Here is a 24,892-nt window from a genome sequence, read left to right as displayed (position 1 = left end):
CTGAGTCTCTGTGTTACCATAGCGACAGGAAAAATTATGTTATGTCCGGACATTGGTCCTGCCATTCCATCTTTCTAATGATGTGTGACAGACAGAACATTGACTGATACGGACACAGACTTTGCTCCAAAACCTAGTGTGCTGCTTTGCTGTCTACTGCCTACATAGGCAGCTGTCTTTTAAGGCAGCATCCTAACTGACATGGGACCCTATAAGTGATGATTCAGAACTCTTTTTTAGGCACACATGCCACACAAAACAACACAAATGGCTCCTGACGTGAAGTGCACGGTAGACTTGACTCATAATTGATTCCACTGAAGTTTGACTTTAGCGTGTTGCTAAGCAAAAGACAGGATAAGCACAACAATAGAGAGCACACACACACATTTTTGATAAAAAATCAATTCACTTTATTCATACTTTTCAACCCAGAGTCATTTTAAATGACATTTCTCTCTATAAAACTTTTTCAAAAGATCTTTTAAAAAAATAACTTTGTTGACACCCTCATGTTAGCTAATTCTCAATCACTCATTAATCAGTGGTTAACTTTAGCTTGTTATTTCCATCCAGTTAATTTGCCACTATGTATATAATCATGTTTTAATTAAAAAAAAAAATCTTGAGTGTGAAAGTCTGGTAAAGTTGCAGAGTTCAAAAGGTACAGCATATAAGGAATAATCCACAGAAAGAGTTCTAAAGCGAACCATCAATTCATGTCTAAATAAGAAGTGAACATTCACCTACAAGGGTTTTTCCTGTACCTTGGCTTTAGGCTACGAGTTCATTATATAATTCATACATCAGAAGTGAAAGAGGGCAAGAGCAAACACAGCGATGTCTCAACAGAGTGCTGTCTGTCTGCAGCCAGACACAATAAAGGTGTGTCACATTCCTCACTGCCATTCAAAAGGCCCAGGTGGGTAGAACAGGCACACTAGCAGACAAAATTGCGAGTGATAACATGTCAAACAGGAATGTACAGGAAAATATGTCGCAAAGAACCCTGAGCTATTGTTATCGTATGTTTTGTGTGAGTTCTGAAAGCTGAGGAGGGAATGACTAAGAATGAACTGTGCCCATAGATAGGTCTGTTTATCTGTATGTGGTGTTTGCATTGTTTTAGCACCTGATTAAAGGAATTCCGCAAATTAGATAATGGCATAAACATGCCGAAATAAGACAGATAACGGCACAAAAATGCTTTTGTTCTAAATGAAATTTGCACTTCGTAATTTCCCAGCTTGCAGGCTGGTTCTGAGTGCAAGGTTTTCAAGGATGCAACAGACTACTGCAATCTGACGTACTTTACTGGGAACGTAACGCATCGCTTCACCAAAGCAATCCAGACACCCATATTGACTGTTTAAAAAGCTGAAAGTGCACTCAACTGCATATATATGCGCTGTTATAACACTCATTTGATGAATATTGATGAGTAACTGCTGCTGTGATCAATAAAAACGCACACAAACATCTAAAATTCAGTTTACCACCTTTTCCCATGTTATTTTAATGCAGTGTTAATTATGCCAGGAAGTTTTCTGAAGAAGAATCGATGTATAAAAAACCTACTTTACAAAGAAAGGAGGCATGTTTGTGTTTAAAAAAAAAAGTGACAATGACTTCATTTAAATACAAAATTAAGTGACAATGACATAAATTTAAATACTATAAAGTGCTGCAGGAATGAGTCCTAAAACCCAAAACCAAGTTAGCATTTTTGAACTTCCGGTTCCATTGTCCTGAAGTCAATGTTTTCTTTTTCTTTCTTTCTTTTTTTATGTTTACAGGTCTGTACTGCAATGCAAAGGCAAAAGACCATAACTTCTTGAGTCAATTTCGTTGTTTTTCCGAGAAAATAATGGGTCGTCTTAACCGAAACTTCGAAAAGCCCTGGAGAAACCAAGGCAGAACACTGTATAACACCAGTTACGGCTCTTTCACTTTGTTTGGAACGCTCAAATTGAGTTACGGCGTTCTGCCTTTGTTTAACTGCGCGTCAAAATGAAGTTACAGTGCCGGATTGGAGTTACATCTGCTTGCTGGCGTTCACATCAATCCACAAGTCGTTCTTTTAGTTTAGGCTATTTAATACAAGTCAATATACTGTAAAATAAATTATGTTATTTCTAGCATTCTTTTACGTTAATGAGCATAGCAAATGAATTGGTATCCACTCACATGTTTAACTTTTAGTCTGCTTGTTACGGTCAAAAAACAACAAAAAAAAAAAAACCAACAACAAAAAAACAACAATTAATACAGTCACATTACTATATGCAATAGCCTATATGAGATAGCCCATGATCACTAGATTTTATACTTACAGTGTAGACAAACGAATTAGATAGATCGCGATCTACCAAACAGCTCCATATAACAAAGCACTGTAAAGACTAGATACCTTGGCAGCAATATGTAATCGTGAATAATTTTTAAATATTTTTTTTTTCTTTTTGTAATGCAGATTATTCACCAGGCTGTCACTTCTAGTTGGACGCGTGTGGACTCGAATGCTGTAGCTAGCATGATCAATCATAAAATCAGTAGACTACTAACAGTTCGCTTTGGTGTGACTTCTCACGTTTTGCAGACAATGCAAAGGCAGAGTACATTAACTTCAAAATAGGGGTAAAAATCAAGTTTGAGCTCACAATTTATTAATGTAGATAATTTTCATTACTAAAACATCTAATTGTTACATTTCCAGTGTCCTACCTGTAATTTGGCTGAACAAGTAAAAAACTTTAAAGTCATTTTTCTCAGTTTCACACTCTAGCGAGTTAAGGTCTTTTGCCTTTGTAGGGCAGTGTAGTTAACACTCAATAGTTCAAGCTTAATAGCTTAATAAGTTCAATATATATTTCATGTTTTACTGTATGATACAAACTACATTAGTAATATCTCACTCGTTATTTTCTTCAAGACACTTTTACGCTTCTTTAAGGTAATTCTTTAAGCCTAAACTTTTTATTAAGCTTTTTACTTTGTATTGTATTTGTATTTTGCAATTGTATTTAGGCTTCAAAGATCATCACAATGAACGTGTAAATATCATAAACTTTTGTTTGTCACAGAGCTTATTTTCTGCAATAATCCAAAAGCCAATGGAAAAATCCTATTGGGTTTTGTCGTGGGATGCTAACTTCCAAAAATACGTCATCCCTGCAGCACATTATTTCAGCACATTTAGTGCTGCACTGGATTGCAGGTGGTTAGTTAAAACAACAGAAACATTTATGCTGAAACACTTCTCACAAAAGTGGCTCAGCTGTTTAGTGTATTCATCTCTGCATTTAAAATGGACAGAAAAACACTTTATCTGACTACAGTTGGCAGATGAATACAGAATAAGTGAATGAAAACAATAGGAGCCAGTCAGAGAGAGAGACAGAAAGATGAACAGGCACAGCTAAAACACAAAGCTGACATCCAAGTCACCCTTCTCATGCTGCCTTCTGGTAATGCATCTGAATCATGGATAAAAATATCTGACCAGATAGCGTCGGGACATTCGATTCCACTCCCGACTTTGACAGAAACAGTCAGGAGAGGTCAATAAAACAAAGAGATGAGGAATAAAGGACAGATGAAGGTAAAATGTGGAAAACTACACCAAGCAGGGCAGTCAGGCACCAGATCTGTGTCACATACAACTTTAAGGATGAGAGAAAGGAGGGCTTGTACCAGATCAATACTTACATTAAGGTAGTACTCCATAACCAGCAGGTACTCCATCCGCCCATCTGTCGTGAGACGCTCATCGCCAACGATAAAACGAGCAACGTTCTCATGCTCCAGAAGAGGGACTCGGTAGATGGAGCGCTCATTCACGAAGTTCTGCCGGTTGGTGTAGGTAAAAACTTTTACGGCAACTGGGCGTTCATCCAGTGATCCTTTATAGACAGAACCATAGCGTCCTCGACCAATCAACTGCATGAAAACATATTCAGGAGTCAATTGTAGCAGATGTTACATGATAAACAAATACAGATGGTTCGAGTTCATTACAATACAATTCAAAATCAAAAAATGATAATGTGTACATATTTGGTGGCAGCTAGAAGAGCTGAACTCACTTCCAGGAGCTTTAAACTGTCTAAATCCAGAGATGGTTCTGACGGCGCGGCCTCTATCATGTCCATGTTGTGCAGACCCTGTTTACACTCGCCTGTAACAACACACACACACAGTATGCACACAATGCATCACAACACTGTAACAACATGGCGTGACCTTTATTCGCAAACAGTCAATCAGTACACAGAGTACTGCATCTCACCCATCATCATGCGATAGCCGAAGAACAGCGCCACAATCAAGACCGCTACTATAGAGACGGACGCGAGGGCAATGAAGATGGCCTCATCCCTGTGTAAAGGCTGCTGCTCTTCTGGAGAAAGAGGGAAGAGAGAAGGAGAAAGAGAGGCACGTTAGAACTTCAATCGTTTATTGCATTTAAGCTCATTTTAGCCTTTGAATTTGCATGTTAAATGAATAAAAAAATCAACATGATGTCAATGAAATGCTGTCAAAAAAAATTAATAACAAACCAAAATCATTTATCGTACAGTAATACACTTATAATTAAGAATTAAGCAGAAGTGTGAAATATTATTACAATTTAAAATAACCGTTTTCTATTTTAATATATTTTCAAATGTAATTTATTCCTCTAATGGAAAAGCTGAATTTACAGAGGCATTGAGTAAGGGACAAGTAGAAAATATATTTCTATGACATTAACACAGCTTAACAGGTGTTGAATCGGAAACATTCCATTAATTCTCAAATATCTGCCCTTATAATGCGAAATGCTCACGTTTGCAGCGCACACTTCAATAAAGTATTGTCTTTTGTTGTTATGGGTGCGTCTACAGATTTCTTGCCATATGTTTCTTGCATCTCACGACTAACAGTTATGTTGTGTATGAAACAATGTCTGTGTGCATGTGTGTAAAACAACAAACTGATGATTTATCCTTTTCGACATGTTTCCGTGTTGTCGTTGCTCAGCAATAGCATGGATGCAATGTTGTCTGGGGGTTTGGCTAAAGGAAAGTGGGACGGTGGGCAGTGCTCGGGGTGGAAGGCGGTGACTGTGTAGTTCTGACGTCAACTTTTTACGGAAGTCACAATAGTTCATGAAAAATCACAGCTACTTTATGCAGGCTGTGTGAATTTTACTGTGGACTGACTGTTTTGAAATTTATATGGTAGTTACATAGCACCTAGACCTCAGTTATCATGAAAAAAGCCAGAAAATTTCAGTTTTGACAATATGGGACCTTTAAATCCTGGACACATACAAATGTGTCCACCAGTTTCTGTTCAAATCTAACAGTCCACCCACCAAAATAAATCCAACTAACTTCAGTTCAAGGAAATCGAAAAAACAAAATCACAGTTGGGAAAGTGAAGTCAGCGTCATCTATCAAAATGACTGAAAATGTTCTGGTCTGTTATGTGCGTGAGCCACACAGACTGCTGCCTCCAAAATCCAATTAAACCCAGTGCTAGCCTTCTTTAGCTTTTGATTCTTTTCACTTTCTCCATTTTCTCACTCTGCTTCAGACACAGACATATCCTTGCATACAAGAGTGAGAGCTTCGAGGCAAGAAAGCCGCTCTCACACAAAAAAGAGCTAAAGAGAGAGAAAGATGAGTGGGAATGATAAAACCACAGCCTTGGACTTCAGTTTCAAGCTGAGAGACAGAGAACAAACACTTAAAATAGCAAGACAGTCTCTCAAAATCAAACCAACTCACACAACTGCTTTGAGATGATGATTAAATAAAACTTCAGATGAAATAGAGCTTAAAATATTGTGCATGCTTACACATTTTAATTAATTTGTTAATTGATTCATGCAGAATACAGCCGGAAATGTGGAATTTAGATGTGTTTATCTTCAAGGCAATGACTTTCGAATGTATGGGAAGACAAAAAGAAAAAGAAAAAAAAAGCACAATACAGATGCAAATCTACAGTATTTTTGAGCTGGACCCTCCCAGGTCTACTGCAGGAGCTAGAACGGCATTGGATCTGCAGCACTACACTATCACACAGCTCAAAAAGGTTTGGGTTTCTCAAGACAGATCAATAAATATGAGATTGAATCCACAGCAGTGCATCAGACTGCATGCTGGTGTTCGCTTCTGGAAAGTGATCTCTCACACACACTCATATATAGCCACGCTCATTTAACGCTCAGAGGATAAAACACAGGCATTTATAAATATCGATAGAATAAAACACACTCTCATTCTCACATATACAAAGACACTGTTTACATGTCTTGGAGCCGGCGGCATTTGGCTCGGAGGCAGAATGTCTGAGCGTCCCTCCCTCTTCCAGACTATAACAATCCTGTTCTACTTCCTGTATGTCTCCCTCCAGCTCCCTGTCCATTATGAGAGCTCTCCTTCCTTTCTCACGTCTCCATATTTCATATTCTGTATGTATAAAATATTACAGAATCATGGAGATGTACAAGGGTTATACTATTGCATTCTTTGAAATTACCATAAAATACCATGGTATACGCCAATCGTTCAGTATCATGGTATATACCAAAAAGTATTTCTATGTTTCATAACCAAGCACTATATGATGAGTGACAGTAAAATTAGCATATTTCTGAGTATCCCACCCCCAATAAAATCTCATTGGACTAAAAACTTGTTCCGCATAATAGTAATTAAACGTCAAATATCTTCTGATTGGCTGTGATTGTGTCCCGTCACAAATTATTTGTCAATGGAAACAATGGACACAGTGTAAACCCTCACTTAAAATCTATGAATATTATTACATTTGATAACAAACAAACTATAACGTAACAAAAAAAAAATCAAATGCAATTTATATTAAGAAAATACTTTTTAAGCAAAATAACAGACAAGCACGTTTTAAAATGCTAAAACAACAGATATACTGTTCAAAATGATAACAACGAAGTTTTTGGAGAATTTCTATTCTATAATGTTACCATCTGATATCTTCACTGTACTGTGGTACTGTCATGAGAATGTTTTATAATGGCTTTTAACACACTGAATAACTCCCTCCCATGATTCCATAGGAGTTTGTTGTCACGTTACATTCTCCTTCCTTCATGGAGACACATGGAGTGATGCATTAAATGGCTTCATTTTTCTCCGTAGCCTCATGTTTGTCAACACATCATGATCACATCACGAGCTGAACTTCTGTCCTTCACATTCTTAGACACCAAGCATCAGGACAGATGCAGTTTCCCTGGGTAACCAGAAATCTTCTGCCAAATCACCAACTCCCACTCATAATGCCTGGCAACTGTGTGCAGTCACAACCTTCCTGCAATAAAGTCTGTCTTGCCTAAATTTTTACCTTTTCTCACTTTCTGTTTTGTATTTCTGTCAATACTGTATGAGAGTAAAGACACTGTGCTTAAGAGATGCTTTTAAAGTTAAAAGGTTAAAAGTACAAAGACAGCAAAAACTTACTACTAAGTCCTATGAAATCAAAATTTTATGGTTTTTAGTCCATGTCTATTAGCTTTGAGGTCATCTATATGCTATCATATTCCTTAACATTGACAAAATGATAGGATTTAACAGATATACTAAAACTGACATCTCAACAGAACAAAACAGAAAAATACTGATGACTCATCCTGCACTTCACCAATTTTTGTCCAATCAAATGCTTTCTAGAGTGAGAATGTCCGTCCCCCTATGGCTCTGATGTGATTAGAGACTTTTAGATCATTTAAAAAAAAGTTGACAAGCTTTATTGTCTTTATAAGACAGAAAATGTACTCATCAAGGAGATTTTAAATGGATCGTCCACCCAAAAACTTTCATCATTTACTCGTGTTCTTAAATGAACTGTTTTTGTTCATACAATAGAAAGTCCAGTTCTGTTTCACTGTCAATTTTTGTTCTTTCATTATAAAGACAAACGTTATTGGTTCCCACACATCAAGCATGGTTGAGCTTGTTGACCATATTTGATATGCTCTTTGTATGCTTGTTGATAAATGTTTGTATGTAAATAAAAGCCTAAATTAAATCTGTTCATCACAATATAATGTGAACATGTCTCTTCAGAAGAGTTGTTTTAAACTACTCGATTCATATGGATTGCTTTCAATAAATGTTTTGGTTATGTGGACTTTCAAATGATGGACAAAAAAGTTACGAGAATATTACAAATATCTTCATTTGCATTCCGAAAATGAACGAAAATTATAGTTTTGGAGGGTTAGTAATTTATGACAATTTTCATTTCTGAATGAACTATTTCTTTAACTACATATAGTCCATTAAGATCAGTTTGTGCAAACTGCAAAACAAAGCTCTTACATTCAGATTCATAAGGGAGAGGGACATTTACTTTAAATCAAGACTAATGTGTGTGAGACACCTGTAAAACTGATTTTAAAAGCACTGATTGATTAAATTTTCCCCCTCAGGAACTGAGGAACATGCGTCTCATGTTATGATTACGGGTACCACACAGGGTCTTTCCAACAGCCAGGTAGTCACATCTTAGATATGCATCCCATCCATAATACAAAGCCTGTGTGGGAGAATTTCAAAGACTGCCGGCTCAGAGACACCAGGGAGACTCTAATGGGAGTCATTCATGAGCGGGCAGACATTCATGCTGCCATTACCACAACAGGACTTAACATCACTACCTGAATCCCCACACCAGCGAGGACAACAAAAGACACTCAATGGGAATTCTCTGGCCTACATTCAGCTTTCAGAGTTGGATGGTGGGGAAGAGAGTGAGGGAACCTGACAAAATACATCATCATGTGCCAGACAAATACAGCACAGCTGCAATCTGCATTTAACCTCTATTAACCTCAGATCCAAGGCATATCTACAGGCCAGAATATAATGGAGGTGGGCTTTTCTGAAGGGGGCCACACGACCCAAAAACCACCTAGCAACAACCCTGAGGCCAGTTGCATAAACATAGCCACTATGTTAAGACTGTGTCTTAAGAACTAGTTTATCCAACTAGCAGTTAGCCAAAGGGTAATCAGTCAATCAACTTTTCAATTCAAATTAGACCAGTCTACCTTTTTGTAACTGATTTAAAAAAGTTATGACCAGTCTACTCTAGAAGACAAAATATTACATGACTAACTTTTTAAGATTAGTCTAAGCAGTTTATGCAACCGGCCCAGAATGCCATAAACAGGCTTTTCAGAGACTGGCTGAAATTCACACTACAAAAAATATTTGGGTTTTTATCGATGATTTATAGGTCTTGTGCATTGCACAGACGTCACAATATACTGATATTGACAATAACAGTCATAATTAAAAAATTAAATATTGTTATTAGGGCTGCACGATTAATCAAAATAAAACCGTGCAATTATTAAATCACAAATACTGCTATTTAAATAAATTTATACCACAGGCAGCTGAATGCTTGATTCTTGATTCTGATTCTAAGGTGTGCAGTTATTTTCCAGGAAACGCTCAGCTATGAAGTAGTTCCAGGTCTGTCAACCGCATTACAGTTCCATATCACTTCACCAAATGATTTCAGTTATTTCAAAGGTCCCATACACTGATAGAGCAAACAAATATGTAGAGACAATATAATAAAAATTACAAACAAGGCAAACAGGATCTGCAGGAAGTGGCACTTAACAGTTTTTGTTACATTTTTGAACAGTTACAGTCACAAAATCTCTCTCTGCCTCCCTACACTCATATTTTTTATTTTATTTTTGTCAAAAAAGACAAAACACAAAATAAATTTAAAGATCAATTTGACTGATAGTATCGTTTATTAAAAAATTTTTTTATTTAGATATCTCAATATTGTTAGCATTCTTTTGACCACATTAATCATGTATGAAAATCTGATATTGTTACAGTCCTAATTACTAAGGGTGCACATAAGTGGTGTGCAGGTGCGCATGCAACCAAAATAAAAAATGAGCTGTATAAATCAGTTCAGGCTCATTTGCGCACTGACATGGTTGACAGCTGTTAATACACAATCACTGTTTTAAATCAACTAACTGTAATACTGTATAAAATTTCCATTCAAACTGAAAGCATAAATGTAGGCTACGCGCTGCCGGTTTCAGAGCAAAACGCAAAACTGACATGTCATTCACCGATGCGCTTCACTCGGCAGCACATATACTTACTTGCTGTCAACCTGCCACAATAAAAGCTTGCTGATTTTAGGAATGAAAATGATAGGTTTGAAAATTTATATAAAAAAGTAAATATACAAAAAAGAAAAATGTAAATATTATCATTCTATTTTTTGTATATTATACAATAATTTAATTTTTATTTAATACTTTTTATTTTAAAAATAAAAAAAATAGTATTATCACACTTTATTATTTTGTTTTAACAACAAAACAAACTGCAATAATGTTATTATTATGGATTTAGTTTTTATAGTTATATTTAATGGGCCACACTCTGTGCAGTGTGAGCACCAAACCAAATCTCCAGGTGCTCTCATGAGAACCAGACTGAAAAACCTATGTGCACCCCTGCTAATTACACTATATGTGCAAAGCCTTTATCAGACTATTTTACCTGCACTGTTATTTGACTAGAGTTTCATCAAGCAAACTCATTCTCCACCCCCAAAACTCTTGCCATTCACTGTGTAAAGGTTAAGGTTAAAAGAGGCAAAGCTAATGAATAAATTAATTAAGGGAAATGAGCAGATGCTTGTTCGTTCACAGCTCCGCTGGCAGACAGCTCATCAGCACAATAAAACGATGGACTCAATCTGGCGAGCACAAGCACAACTACAGCGTTTTTGGCACATGCTGTTGTGGAATTTAATTCTTACAGACACACACGCACACACACAAACTGCTGGCTATCAGCTCGATGGCACGGCTCAGAGCAGAGCTTCAAGAAGGGACAGACTTCTTCATTTGCTCCATCTGCAGTGGAGCCGCAACTGCATTAAAGCACAACAATGACCGCCACTTTTTCAGCAGTCCGGAAGAATGTCCCCCTATTCATTTTCTCCTTAGAGATTTCAACTCAGTAAAGCTTTCTAAGCTATGAATCCACGCCCACAGATTTCCGCAGATTTGGAACGCCATTCATAAAAGTTGTACACATCCTTTGCCTCTTGAGTCATTATTTATTAAACATTATGGCTAATTTAATTGTGCTTTCATTCACATATCATTAAGAGCACAGCACTCTTGTACACAGTGTCTACAACGGGCCGTGGCACTCGTGTGTTAGTTCAGTTTAACACATTATACCTAATCCATTCCACAGATTTTTCCTCAAAAATCGATGCAGAAAATGTGAAAAAAAGTATTTCATATTGGCAAATTTCATTTGTCATAGCAATAAAGCACAAAGATTGAGAGAGAGAGAGAGAGATGACAAAAGAGACAGACAAAATATCAGTAGGAGCTCTTGTACAGCGAAAAACGAAACCGATTTCACAGAGCAATATGAAGACAGCAGATGACAGATACACTGCCGAGACTCTGCATGTCTGAGATTTCCACCTGAATGAGAAAAGGCATTGACCACAATACACAAAAGATGATCTATACGACAAAGCCAGGCAATGGGTTATCTGTGAGAAATACAAACAGCAGAAACAAATAGCAAAGTGCTCCACCTGCAAACAGTAAGGGGTTTCACAAACAAACTTAATTAATATTTATCCATTCATTTTATTTATTTTGTATGTATTTTTATTTTATTATTTTTATTTTTGAAGACACATGGTCTGCATTTTAGACTTATTTTAAAAGAGTGATTTCCAGAGCTGGAGAAGCCATTTAAATTAATAAAATCATAAAACTCAGTGGGCACTTTTAATATTAATATACATTTTTCTAAGCTCTAAAATATTTAATACGGTAGAAATTGATTCCAAATTATTTTTTTTAAGTTATTATCCAGTGTAGATCACAAAAAAAAAAAAACTTTAAAAGTCATGGGGCCTTTGAATATTTTTGTGGGCAATGAGGAGACTTGGAACTAAAAAGGTTGAAAACCATTGGTGTAACAATTTATCAAGTATAAAAGTGCATAATTTTTCTTAACTTTGAGTCTGATGCCAAATTTACAACATTCTCATAACAAAAGTCTCAATATCCAAATGAATGGTTCAGTATCTAAACAAAACTTCTTTTTTTTTTTTTTTTACTTTAACAAGACTGAGAAGTCTAGAGTAACCCTGACCTGCCAAAAGTGTGGGCTGGGAACATTATGGCATATTACTGTATAATTACATTTTTACTGGCAAACAACTAGCGGAAATGTGTGCCGATCATCAAAATGAATGGGATAAGGATTCCAAATATAACAGGGATATCTATTTCCACTGTGACATGGAGTTTTTCCTGTTTGACTTTTGGCTTTTCTTGTCTTTGTAACAGTAGCTGTATCAGGAAGGCGCTTTCCGACAGTTAGCAGTTTGGCAGCGACAAAGTCAAAAAGGCATTTCCTCTGTGGATAACCTACTCCTTTCTCCCACTTTCACTTCCTGTCCTTCTCTTTCCTTCTCTGTGTCTTTCTTTCTCATTCCGTGCGGATGGCTTTAATCCTCTCACCGCTGATTCAGTGTTCCTCTTTATTCATTTTTTATTCATGGCGACTGCTGTATAATTCCCAGCCGTCTGAGCCCACTGCAATTCACGCCACTCTGACAAATAATCTCATGGAGAGCGACTGGATTTTCAATAAAGAAGAGAAATGGTGACAAAAACAGACTCGTTTGCATAAGTGAGTTACAGCGCTGGTCATAGATTTCACACTGGTGAGGGCGGAGACATTTCAAGCTGATCCGAGACCGGTCCTTTTGTTGGCCATTATGATTTACATTATGTTCAGAATAACACAGCAACCACAGCCGTGGGTTTGAGGAAGAGAGAGAAAGCCAGTTTATTTGACTATGCTGCAGGAGCATGTGCTTTCGCTACAGCAGCCGCACCTGCCACACCTGGACTGAACAAAGACACGAGAGAAACAGAGGATGAATGGAGCACAGTTCACACGCCTTTTGACCACTACATTTAAATGACCTTTGCGGTCATTCATCATTCAGGCTCTTTAAAATTAAATGAAATAAAATAAATATGACAGACTGAAATTGTCTAACCGATATAAGAGTTAAAGGTGTAGTTCTCAAATTTTCATCCATGTTTGTATTGTTACAGTCAGGGTAGTATACGTAAATGAACAAGGTGCACTCTTTCTCCATGTTACCTGCACCCAGATCTCCCAGTTTTTGTCAGCTGAAGTCCATCACTTTGACAGCTCCAAGGCTTCTGTTGTAACTACAGATAGAACATCTACATTTTTGCATTTTCACCCACAAACAAGTCATATAGCACTTCGACATTTTTTTTTTCATGTTTCTACTGCACAGACAGTCAAGTTTTATTACAAGCCCAACTGGCAGTGGTCAATTACATACCTAGAAACATGTATTTTCACTGTAGAAATTTCCATTCCTTTTTATGATTTATTTTTTAAGATTTTCAATCATAATTAAAAGTAAAAAGTAAAGATGCATTTCCAGCCAATTAAATATTTGAGAGCATAACTAGAACATTTTGCATTCACTATAGAAATGTACATGACTTTTAATGATTTTATTAATTTCCATGACATTTCCAGGCCTATAAAAATCAGTGTTAAAGTAAAATCCCCTGGTATTGTCAGGTTTTCCATGACATCTTAATAAAGGTGTAAGTGAAGAAAATGTTTCATTCTGTTCCACCTTTATTTGACCCTCTAACTCTAACACTTTCTATTCTATTTTAATTCTACTTTATCTATATTTATCTTTAAAAAAAACAAAATAAAAAAAAAAAACACTAGCTTTCTATTTTTTCTATTCTATTTACTTGTTTTTCTTTGTGTATGTGTGTGTATATATGTGTGTGTTGACTGCTTTTATTGTCCTCATTTGTAAGTCGCTTTGGATAAAAGCGTCTGCTAAATGACTAAATGTAAATGTAAATTTTGACAGAGAGCTTTTGACATAAGATAATAGATGTGAAGAAATATCTAGAATTCAAACTCTTAATTCTTTAACTGTCATTAGTACCAGGAAGTCGGGAAGATCACAATTTCAAGAGGTCAGCAGCAAAAGCAGTCAAAGTATACATTTTGAATGTCATTTCAAAACAGTTTGACTAAATCATTAAAAAAATCAAGTAAAGCTCCTTAGGGCCCAATAAGCCCTATTTTCCAGCCCAAGCTTCATGTGTAAATAGGAAATACGTCAACACAGGACACAAAACTGCATTTGTCAGGTTATTTCATGGGGTCTTTAAAAATGCTGTTTTGGTCTCAAATTAAAAGCTGTTCCTGGTTTCGATCAGAAGACGGGTTTGTTGAGTGTCTAGACATCTGTAGACTGATGTGCAGGGCGAGCACCGGGCTCAGGTTTCTCACAGCAGATTGCACGTCTGTGACCGTGAACTCTGTGACCCCAAATCTGCTGACCTTTGTGACCCCTGTCACGAAGAATCACATCTGGGGTCCCCGGTGGAGAGAGTGCTGACACTGTCTCAGCCCAGCCTCAGTAACAGTCCCATCAATTACACCACCCGCCACGTTCCTCCAGCTGAATCAGTGTGACATAAAGAGAACACCTCCTTCTGTTCAGCTGACACGTCTCCCCTTTATGTTTGCTTTCCACATTCTCTTGGGCCAGAAAGGTTGATCAAAACCACTTCTAGCTACACAAGGTCAATTTACACGTCACTGTGCTCTGAAATGTTTCTGAATGATAATCAAAAACTCGATACAAATATGTGCTGCATTCTCAGTATATACTATTGCTGAGCAAGTTAGCTTAACTGTCAACATGCATATACTGTATCTACAATATCTACCCGAATAATAACAGATACATTATAATAGGGAGGAGACAAATGGCAGCACTTTATATGGCGACTGTAGGAGTGAAAGGCCTGCCTTTAGTTACAAGAGCCAATTGCATTTCTAATAGAGACTTTAAAGACACACCGTCAGATTTTTTGCTGATTTGAAATGTTATTAAACCAAAGAATGTACCTGTAGGAGTGAAAGGCCTGCCTTTAGTTACAAGAGCCAATTGCAATTCTAATAGAGACTTTAAAGACACACCGTCAGATTTTTTGCTGATTTGAAATGTTATTAAACCAAAGAATGTACCAAAGATTTTGAACACATTGTGCAACTTTTGTACATTACATACTACCATTCAAATGTTTGGAGACAGAATTTTTTTTAGAGATGCAAAGTGACTCTTAGAATGTTACAAAAGATTTCTGTTCTGTTTCTATAAATGCCTTTTTGTGTTTTCAACATTGATAATAAGAAATGTTTCTTGACAAACAAATCAGTATATTAGAATGATTTCTAAAGGATCATGTGTCACTGAAGACTGGAGTAATGGCTGCTGAAAATTCAGCTTTGCATCACAGGAAGAAATTACATTTTAAAATATATTCAAAAAGAAAACACTTATTTTAAATTGTAATAATAGTTCATAATATTACTGATTTTACTGTATTTTTGATCAAATAAATGCAGCCTTGGTGAGCATACGAGTCTTTTAAATTACACATCTTACCAAACCCCAACGTTTGAACAACAGTGTATGTAGTTGGTTATTCGTATGCATTGGAAAGGTTAAGTAGCAGAGATATTCTTTTATTACTGAAAATAGCTGCCCAACATGACTTCAGATTGGACTAACTTGCCTCAAAAGGAACTATGATAATAACTCTGGTTTAATGCCACAGAAATTTGTGATAATATGACTACAAAGGTTTTTATATCATCACAGTAATGCAAGAATGCATGTTAAGGACTGCACACTTGGCCAAGCATTTACATCTACATTTACGCACTTGCGCAGAGTATGTTTCTGATCTTAACGGGCATCTTCGTGATCGAAATCCAGAACACTTTATCTACTTAATTTTCCATCATGCAGAGACGTTCGATACTAATTCCCTTCATTTGTTAGTCCCAGGGGCAGATATTCAACATGACTTCAGATTGGACTAACTTGCCTCAAAAGGAACTATGATAATAACTCTGGTTTAATGCCACAGAAATTTGTGATAATATGACTACAAAGGTTTTTATATCATCACAGTAATGCAAGAATGCATGTTAAGGACTGCACACTTGGCCAAGCATTTACATCTACATTTACGCACTTGCGCAGAGTATGTTTCTGATCTTAACGGGCATCTTCGTGATCGAAATCCAGAACACTTTATCTACTTAATTTTCCATCATGCAGAGACGTTCGATACTAATTCCCTTCATTTGTTAGTCCCAGGGGCAGATATTCAATACAATAATTTTAAAAAAAAAAAAAAAAAAAACACTGCTCAAAGTCACACGGCACGAATCTGATGATAAAGAGACTGTCCAGCAGTAGCAACCTGAGGTGACGGCTGGCAGAGCTTCTGTCCTGTCACTAGGCACTTGGCCATGTAGTCTCACATCTAAACAGTCTGTGTGCCGCCCACATGTCCGCACATGCTCACACTTCAAACATGCCACAAACACACTCAAACAAACAATCATCAGCCTCAGCATACACTCATATGCACACAAACATGCTCTAATGACCCATATGAAGCAGAAAAGCTCTGAAATTGGATTTCTAATTGGATGAGCCATACAATCCCTTTTATCACACTTAAAGGGATTGTTCACCCAAAAAATGAAAATTCTGACATCAATTACTCCCCCTCATGTAATTTTAAACCTGTATGACTTTCATATCTTCTTTTATGTTCCACAGAAGAAAGCAAGCCATACAGGTTTGGAACGACCAAACCGAGGGTAAGTAAATGATGACAGAATTTTCATTTTTGGGTGAGCTGTCCCTCTAAGGGCAGTTTAGACTAACAAAGCCTTCAAGAGCCAGACTACTGAGATAAAGTCTGCTACTCTGGAAGAGACAGGATGAGACTGAATGAACGTTGCATATCAGCAATGTGATTTTGGGAAGTTTTTGGCAAGTCAGTGAACAAAGAATTTGTCTGTCTGTTCACACCAGTGTTAGTATTAGTATTATTTATATACTATTATATTATTTAATAATATTTTGAATTAGCTTTTATTTGTAGATTTTAAAGGGGATGCAAAAGTCACTTTTGTTGTTGTTTGAACATAAATATGTGTTGGAAGTGTGTGTTCACATCCACCCTATAATGATAAAAATCCACCCAGTGTTTATTGACAAGACCGTCTTACCTTAGACCCGCCCTGAGTGAGCTGTCATCAGTCCGCCACTGTGTCGACTCCGGTGCAGGGGAAGACAAGATTGTCATCCGATTACGCGATTGAGGTGTTTTGTTGTTGGATGTAATAACGAATATAGCAGTTGTCATTTACTCCCGACATCTGAGCCGCTGAAGACGCAAAGGATTAACGTTACTTTCGTTTTGAAGTGAATGCACCGATCCCCGATCTACATAAATGCGTCTATGTTCGTGACAATCATTCGTGATCCAGCTTCATCTACAGTAGAAGTGAGTATAAGGGTTTTTTATGAATCTTTGCAAATCGCCTTTCCTAATAACGTGCTAGTTAGCAAGTTCCGTGGCTAAAGTAAACAATATCATGAGAACGGCTCGTCACCAAGCGGCAACCTTCCGGTCTCTCTCGTGAAACCAACACGGAAGTGACTAAAACTGCAATTCATCGACTGGCCACTAGAGGCTGGCTCCAAAAGAGAGTCAGTCCCGTAGACTCCCCATGTTAAAATGCCCAACTTTACAGCAGAAAAAAATATGTTTGCAGCCTGGTACAAAAAGTGGTTTTGGTCTATATAGCTAATTTTGCCCTTCATGACAACTGTGAGAGGGGTTGGTAGAGTTTTTATAACTCATCCGTTTAAATTTTTATTTGGCCTTAAAGTTCTGCATAATTAAGGGTGTGACCACTTGAGTGACAGGTGGATTGCCACTGCTGTCACCATCGTCGAGCTAGGCGGGCGTGGTTTCAGTAACCAGCTCCCACCTCTTTGCCCATTTTCGATTATCCGGGAGTGGAAAGATGGCGGCTGCCAAGATGGCGACATCCGGCTCCGCCCACTTTGAGCTTCAAAACCGCTCTTCAGAAACCTACGGGTGACGTCACGGACACTCATCCATGTTTTTATACAGTCTATGCTCGTCACCCACGGAAGAGAGGGGCGGGGTCAGCAGAGCTCATTAGCATTTAAAGCAACATGGACTAGAACGGCGTGCTGAAAACAGAGCTGATTTTGACAGGGTAAAAAGGGTGTTTTTTACACTACCATTGAGAAATTTTAACCAAAGTATGTTATAGACTTTTCATTAAGACCCTAAAGAACCATATCAACTTGTGGAAAATGGGCATCCGATGACCCCTTTAATAATTTGTATGCACTTTCGTCAATTGGATTAGTTTCTGGTGTAATTTGTTTAAATTTCATTCATTTTTATGTGCTTTTGTCAAATTTTTTTTTTTTTTATATTTATTTTTTAGTTTTAGTAATTTCAGTACTTCAATTTATTTAATATTAGTAGAAAACATTTCTTGAAGTTTAAGTTCAAATATAAATCTAATATTTATAATTTAATTTCAGTTTAATTTCAAATAATGAAAAAAGTTTTGGTTCTAGTTAAAAATGACAAAACTTATTCACATTATAGCAAAGGGCTATTCAGAGTCAATCGGAACTTGTCGCTAGTGGTTGTGGCAGGTTTGGACAAAAAGATTTTAAATCGCATTTTATCACTTGTCTTTTCATTGTGCTTGGACACACCATGAAATCCTGTTCTGCATAACTGTATTAAAATAAATCATGGCCTGATATTCTGCCTTTGTTTGTGCATTTTGTGTATTGCAGCATTTTTGCATTTAGAGCGGACAAACTAATTACGTGTTGCTGGAAACTTACCACATAATTTCTGGTAAGGACGCGGTAACGCTAACAACATCCCTTAAACTGTGGCAAAATCATTCCAGAACACACTCTCTTGTGATGTAGTGCTACAAAATAATATATACCAGAGGGCTGCTGCATTTTAGCAATAAGAAAAATGAGAGGGGAAGAGGAAAATCATAAACTAGAGCAGCCAAGAAAGCTTGTGTGAAAGGACGGGATTTTAAGCAGCCATTATACATGTCACCATGAAGAAGAGCAGAGAGGAGGATAAAGTGTAAACTCACTAAGTCATGGCCGAGGGGAAGGGAGACGAGGTGTGAAAGGAGGGAGAGAGGAGAGGTAGAGGAGGTGTGTGTGTGTCTGGGAGATCATTCTCCCTCTGCAATTAAAACAGCTGCCAAGGTTAATCTATGCCTGCTCGATCAGAGGCTTCTCACACTCAGTTCACAGTCTTTAGCTGGGAGATCACACCGTCCATCTAAATGAAACTCGCCATGAACGTGTGTGTGACTCTGAAAGCAGAAGAGCGTTTCACATGTTTTGAGCAGGTGTACGGCTTACAAAATCAGTGAAGTACAATCCCAGGGACTAGCAAACGTGTGCTCCTCCTTCTTCTGCAGAGAACAACAGCCCTGCTCCACTCCAAGCTAAAAGAATAAATAAATGCAATGGAAGTTTGCAAAACCTTTTTTCTGTATTGAACATATTCACACCAAGCCTAATGCAAATTCTTTTGAAAAATGTATGATTATGTGAATGAAAGGAAAATATTTTCCAGATACAGAAAGATGCAATCCACAAGAAAACACCTATCATCTAAAAAAAATAAAATCTATAGGATTTACAAATACAAAAAAATTAAAATCTAAAGGCCCTTTCAGATTTGCATTAGAAGAAATGCATTCCAGGATTGTTTTGCAGTGAATGTGATTTTTTCCCCTTCACTCAGAAAAGAAAATGTTGGGTTCAAATATTAATTTGGACATTATTTATAGTAAATGCTGCTATAATTCGTCAATTGTTTTAGCAATGTTGCTATAATTTGGCACATTTACATTTTTTATCTTTATACAGATGTTCATTAACATACATAGAATGATAGATAGAAATATAGAACGATGAAAATAACGATAGATAGAATGTTTAAAGTATAAAAACAATGAAAAAAAAAAAAAAAAACTTGGCCCAACAAACAGAAGCTTGGGAAGCTACAAACAAAACAACAACAATATGCAAATCTTAAAACCGCAACATGCAAAAATTAAGCAAACCAAAAGATAAAAAACGGGATAATCTCAGTACAAGCTTTTAAACAAATGGGAATGCATTTCATGTTTGTAAAATCTTCTTGCGTGAAAGTCTGTGTTGTAAATCACATGCCGCATGTCACACATAAAAGCTAAAATGACATGCCCGTATTCAGCAGTGTGGGCCACAGAGACAGTTGTATTGTGTTGATGTCAGAACAGCTGGGCACCGCCTCAGCCTCGCTGCTCATCATAGTCAGCAGGTGTGCGCACATCCTCACAAACACACGCACAGAAACAAACACTAACAAAGTGCCTCTGTGATGCAGCAGAACAGCATGTTTGATAGTGTAAACTGTGAGCATCATCTAAATCTATGTGTTTGTAGAATTAGTCTTTTTCCACCTTCTGCTCTTGTTAGCGAAATAAAAGTAAGTAACCGTGCCACCCTAATCTTTCTAAACTGGCGCTCACTCTGCAGATGTCGCAGGTTGGAAAGCTTGTGGCATTCAAAAGAGATTCCCCTCTTGGAATGCGACACTTATGCGCAACAATTACCATCATTCCAGGGAATATGTTCGCATGGAGGACAACTTCACGTCTGCTACTCTACAGGATTAAAAGTGAAATAATTCCCCGTCACAGCCTTTGGTTCTGGTATGACATCCTCCTTCTGTTGAAATCCTGCTTTAAAAGCATGTTTTTGTTGTGCTGCCCATTTTCTGAGAGCTGAAAAGCTGCCATAAATTAAAACAAAACAAACGAGTCACCACAGCAGCTCTCCAACGTAGAGAGTGGGGTGAGGGAACATTTCCAAATCTGCACTTCACTTATCTATAAAAAACCCATGCGTTTACGGAATAACACATCCGGTACCGGGAACTGTGTTGGAGGGGTGAAAATATTGGTAAATGGATAGTATAACAAGTGAGGATGTCAGCTGCCTCACACTCAGCAGGCTTAAACATGCATGTGCGGACATCATCCATCAATGCAAGTGCTACATTTTGCACAAGACTGCAGAACCTATTCGCATGTGCTGCAGAGTGCTGATAATGTCAGTCTGGTGTCTTTCGCTCTGCGTGTTGGCATTTCCGCAGACAGCGGTGAGAGACAGCTGCGGTTGGGTGGGGTTTGGATGCAGTGCATGGCCTCATTTTGCACCCTGCTGCTATACAGTGTAAAACAAAAAAAAGAGGGTTTGACCAGCTCTGTGGTGGCGGTGAGGGGACAAACGGTCCGATGCCGTCTGAGGATACAGAAGACACATGTGCACGGGCATTCTGCCCGGTAACACTCGACAGCAGACAGACGATTGGCCAACATTGAGTCTTTAGTCCTCAAACTCTGTGGCCTCTTTCACGCAGGCATGGCGCCAAACATGGGGCTCCCTCCCCTGCATTAATACATTCAACCTCTCATCTTGTCTTTAGAGACAGATTAATTTGAATGTTGTTGTGCAAAGTTGATTTCCAGGGTCAAGCCTTCAAAGTTTGAACATGCATTCATTAGCGACGGCTTTGAGAAACCTAAAACCTTTTATTTTTCCATTATTTCCCAAATCAAAATGTGCTTCAAGGCTCTTCGCTTGAGAAGTCGTGCTAGGGGAGAAGGAGACTAAAAGCAAAAAAAGTGCACTGAAAAGAGGTGTGAGAAGCAAAGCAGCATGCAAATAACTCACTCTTACAAAATCTGACCGCCACTGATTTTTTTTTTTTCGTATTTCTCTCTATTTTTCGCTTTATTGTTTGATTGCGTTTGTGGTGACTCATTTCTATCCTTTTAGTAGGGCCATCCGGCACTTTCTTTAGATACACTCTCAAATGCAACACAAAAGGAGAAAAAGAACTGAGAGAGTGAGCAAGAGAATGAGAGGGCACAAAGAAAGAGGTAAAGCCGTGGTTTTGTCCTGAGATAAGGCATAAGACAGCTCTAGGAGAGCGAGGATGGGAAATGAAAGGATGTGTTGGTTAGTTGGAAGCAGGAGCACTGAGCTGGTCTCTAGCTAGTCACACAGTATTTATTAACCAGAGACACTATCAAGAGGAGCAGACGGGCTACTCAGAGTTTAAACAAACTGGTGGAATTGCAATGTTCAATGTGACGGATACAGAATATATAGTCTGGATTTTTTATTTAAAATATCTAATTGGCTTTCTGTAGATTCAACACCTGATTTTGTCGATGTAGAAGGTAGTTTTTGCTGGTTTAGGCTAGTGAACTGGTCTGCCAGTTTTGGCCAAGCTGGTGTTCAACAAGTTTACCACATGGTCTCTCAGTCTGACCAGCTGACAAATGTCCAAAACCACTGTAAAGCAAGCAAAATGGCTAGTGAAAATGAACCACTTTGTTGGCCACCCTTCTGTAAACACCTTTGAATTCATTAAAAATGACTAGTGGAAAATTTACCAGTGGAAACCAAGTTATGAACAGTAAACCACCTTAGATTTTTACTGTACAAGGGGAGCTAAATCATTACTGTTGGATCTTATGTGTTTTACAAATTATTAACATTTCTATCATTCTTGGGTGCATTGCCAAGCTGGCTGTTGAGTAAACCAACTTGCCCCATTAGCATACCAACAATCAAACCAGTTAATAGTTACCTAAACAACTCTGATATGGGCTAAAGTAAGAATGATATTTGGCAGCCTACAGAGTTCACCTATGACTTAGGAATCATGGGATATGTTGAAAAAGGGCAACAGCCAGATCTTATTGTTGATCTTACTGTGATGTTGGAAATAGACCCAGTGCTAATTCTAAAAACTAAAGACAGAGACGCTTACAGACATACTTGTATTACAAAAGTGCTTGAGAACACAAGAGAGAGCTACTTTACAACAACGTGTGGGCATTCATTTTGAAAAGCCATAACCTCATGGACGAGAGGATGCTGACCTTCCATCGACTACATAGAAGTCAATACGACTATTAGACTATTGAGTTTTCTTATCCAACATTCCAGAGCGCAGTCAATACCGTAGTTAGTAGAAGAGAACAAAACACACAGCATGATTTATACAATCAGATAGACCAGAATAGAACTCGACCCCATAATGCATCACATTCTTTATTTGCAGACACAGCTGAAGGCCTTAAATGCAGTTAGCGTTAATGTGTTTCTCAACAGTAAAATCATAGTCACCCACACACAGCTACTCTAATGTTAGTAATTGAGTGTGTTACTGTCGGTCATTCTAGTGCAAGTTAATTTTAGCAAGCTTCTCCTTTTTAGGGTTAATACTACAATAATTAAACTGGCACTCACAGTGAAGCTGTAGAAAAGAACTGATATGACAATCATCATCTAAAAGAGTACTTTATAGATGTGGACTTAAACACTGTAATCTGATGATTTATATGACAACATGCACACTCATATGAGAATGTTACAAAGATCAGCATGAATTGTGGTGAGACTGATGACAATGGATCTTGCTAGACCAGTTCTACTGCGTCACAGAAATCTAATACGGGCGTTGACTCTCAGACGGGACATGGAGGTTTCAGACGAGATCTAGACATGAAGAAGCGCTCTGTTTAGTGATTGTAGGACTTACGGGTGGTGCTGGTGGGGCTGGGCACCCAGTTCTCTGTGAAGTTGACGTTGCACATGTTGGTGCTGCAGCAGCAGAATCTGTAGGTGCCATTCTGGATCTGCGACGGCGTGGTGGTAACCACGCAACGGTCGTCATGGCAGTCCTGCTGGTCACCAATGTAAGTCCAACAGCCTGCAAAGAAAGGATGCAGATGGTTGAGTGAACGATAGTGAGACACTGAGATAGCAAAGTCTGTAAAATGTGTAGGGATGAAAAACGTGTGTGTGCATCTTTATATTATATTATATTATATTTAACATGACAAGAAATTTACTGAATGTTCAAAAACACAATCATGCAAACCTATTAAGGAGAATCTGGGTTAGAGTGCAGTTATTAGCTTAATTTAAATGAATAGTTCAGTCAAGAAGAAAACGGTTTTATTAACTTAATTAAGCACGCTGCAGGGATGCGTCTAGAGTGATAACGACTCTGATCTGACCATAAAGCCTTTCTGAGTCACAGGGCTCAAGTCCAAGTCAAGTCTTGAGTCATTGCTGTCAAAGTCTAAGTCGAGTCTCAAGTCTTCTTTAATTATGTCGCAAGTCATCAAATTTGGGACTCGAGTCCACACTAGGGATATGCCGGTATCAAATTTTCATGTTGCGATTAAAAAGTAGTGCAGCTGCTTTGTTTACAGGGTTTCCAGGGTAATGGCTGCATTTCTGCAGTTTAGCGCCATCTGCTGTCAGAGAGTGAAAGTGCGCGTTCATCCAGAGCGTCTCTCACGTTCCACCATGTGCTTCTCATCCGTGCTTGTTTACATCAGAGTGCGCATATGCGTCTTTCACGCAGCATACAGCGGTGTTGTGCATTTTGACCAGTTGATAGGAAAAGTATTCTTAAAATGCATTCAAAATTCGGAATAATTTGTAATATATAATTATTCACGGTATTTAGAAGTTTCCACGATAACAATATCGTGCATATTCATTACCGTGATATATCGCATCACCGAATACCGGCACAAGTCTAGTCCACATCCCTGCAAACCAGTATGCTGTAATTTTTCAGTGAGTAAAATGCTTAGCATGTAATAAAAGCATACTTTAAAACTACATAGGGTAATAATGGACAAACTTCTGAAACAATTTTTTGGTTGAACTGTCTCTTTAAGAAAAACACAAGTCA

At 37.8% G+C, this 24,892-nt stretch overlaps 1 protein-coding gene across 2 annotated transcripts in view; it reads right to left on the bottom strand.

The window, feature by feature from the left end:
- LOC107668372 (bone morphogenetic protein receptor type-2-like) overlaps nt 1–24,892 on the bottom strand; it is a 71,837-nt gene that overhangs the window by 12,943 nt on the left and 34,002 nt on the right. Inside the window, exons 3-6 of one of the 2 annotated variants that reach the window (XM_016460212.1) lie at nt 23,723–23,893; nt 4,289–4,399; nt 4,086–4,177; nt 3,709–3,939 (exon numbers count right to left, since the gene is read on the bottom strand). In XM_016460212.1, the coding sequence (XP_016315698.1) occupies nt 3,709–3,939; nt 4,086–4,177; nt 4,289–4,399; nt 23,723–23,893 (605 nt within the window). The remainder of the gene's footprint in view (nt 1–3,708; nt 3,940–4,085; nt 4,178–4,288; nt 4,400–23,722; nt 23,894–24,892) is intronic. The other variant, XM_016460213.1, reaches the window with a different exon arrangement.

The sequence above is a fragment of the Sinocyclocheilus anshuiensis genome, unplaced genomic scaffold, assembly GCF_001515605.1.
Source record: "Sinocyclocheilus anshuiensis isolate Anshui unplaced genomic scaffold, SAMN03320099.WGS_v1.1 scaffold1237, whole genome shotgun sequence".
Classification (NCBI taxonomy): Eukaryota; Metazoa; Chordata; class Actinopteri; order Cypriniformes; family Cyprinidae; genus Sinocyclocheilus; species Sinocyclocheilus anshuiensis.
Note: the sequence above shows the minus strand (reverse complement) of the source record. Positions and strands in the feature narration are given on the sequence as shown.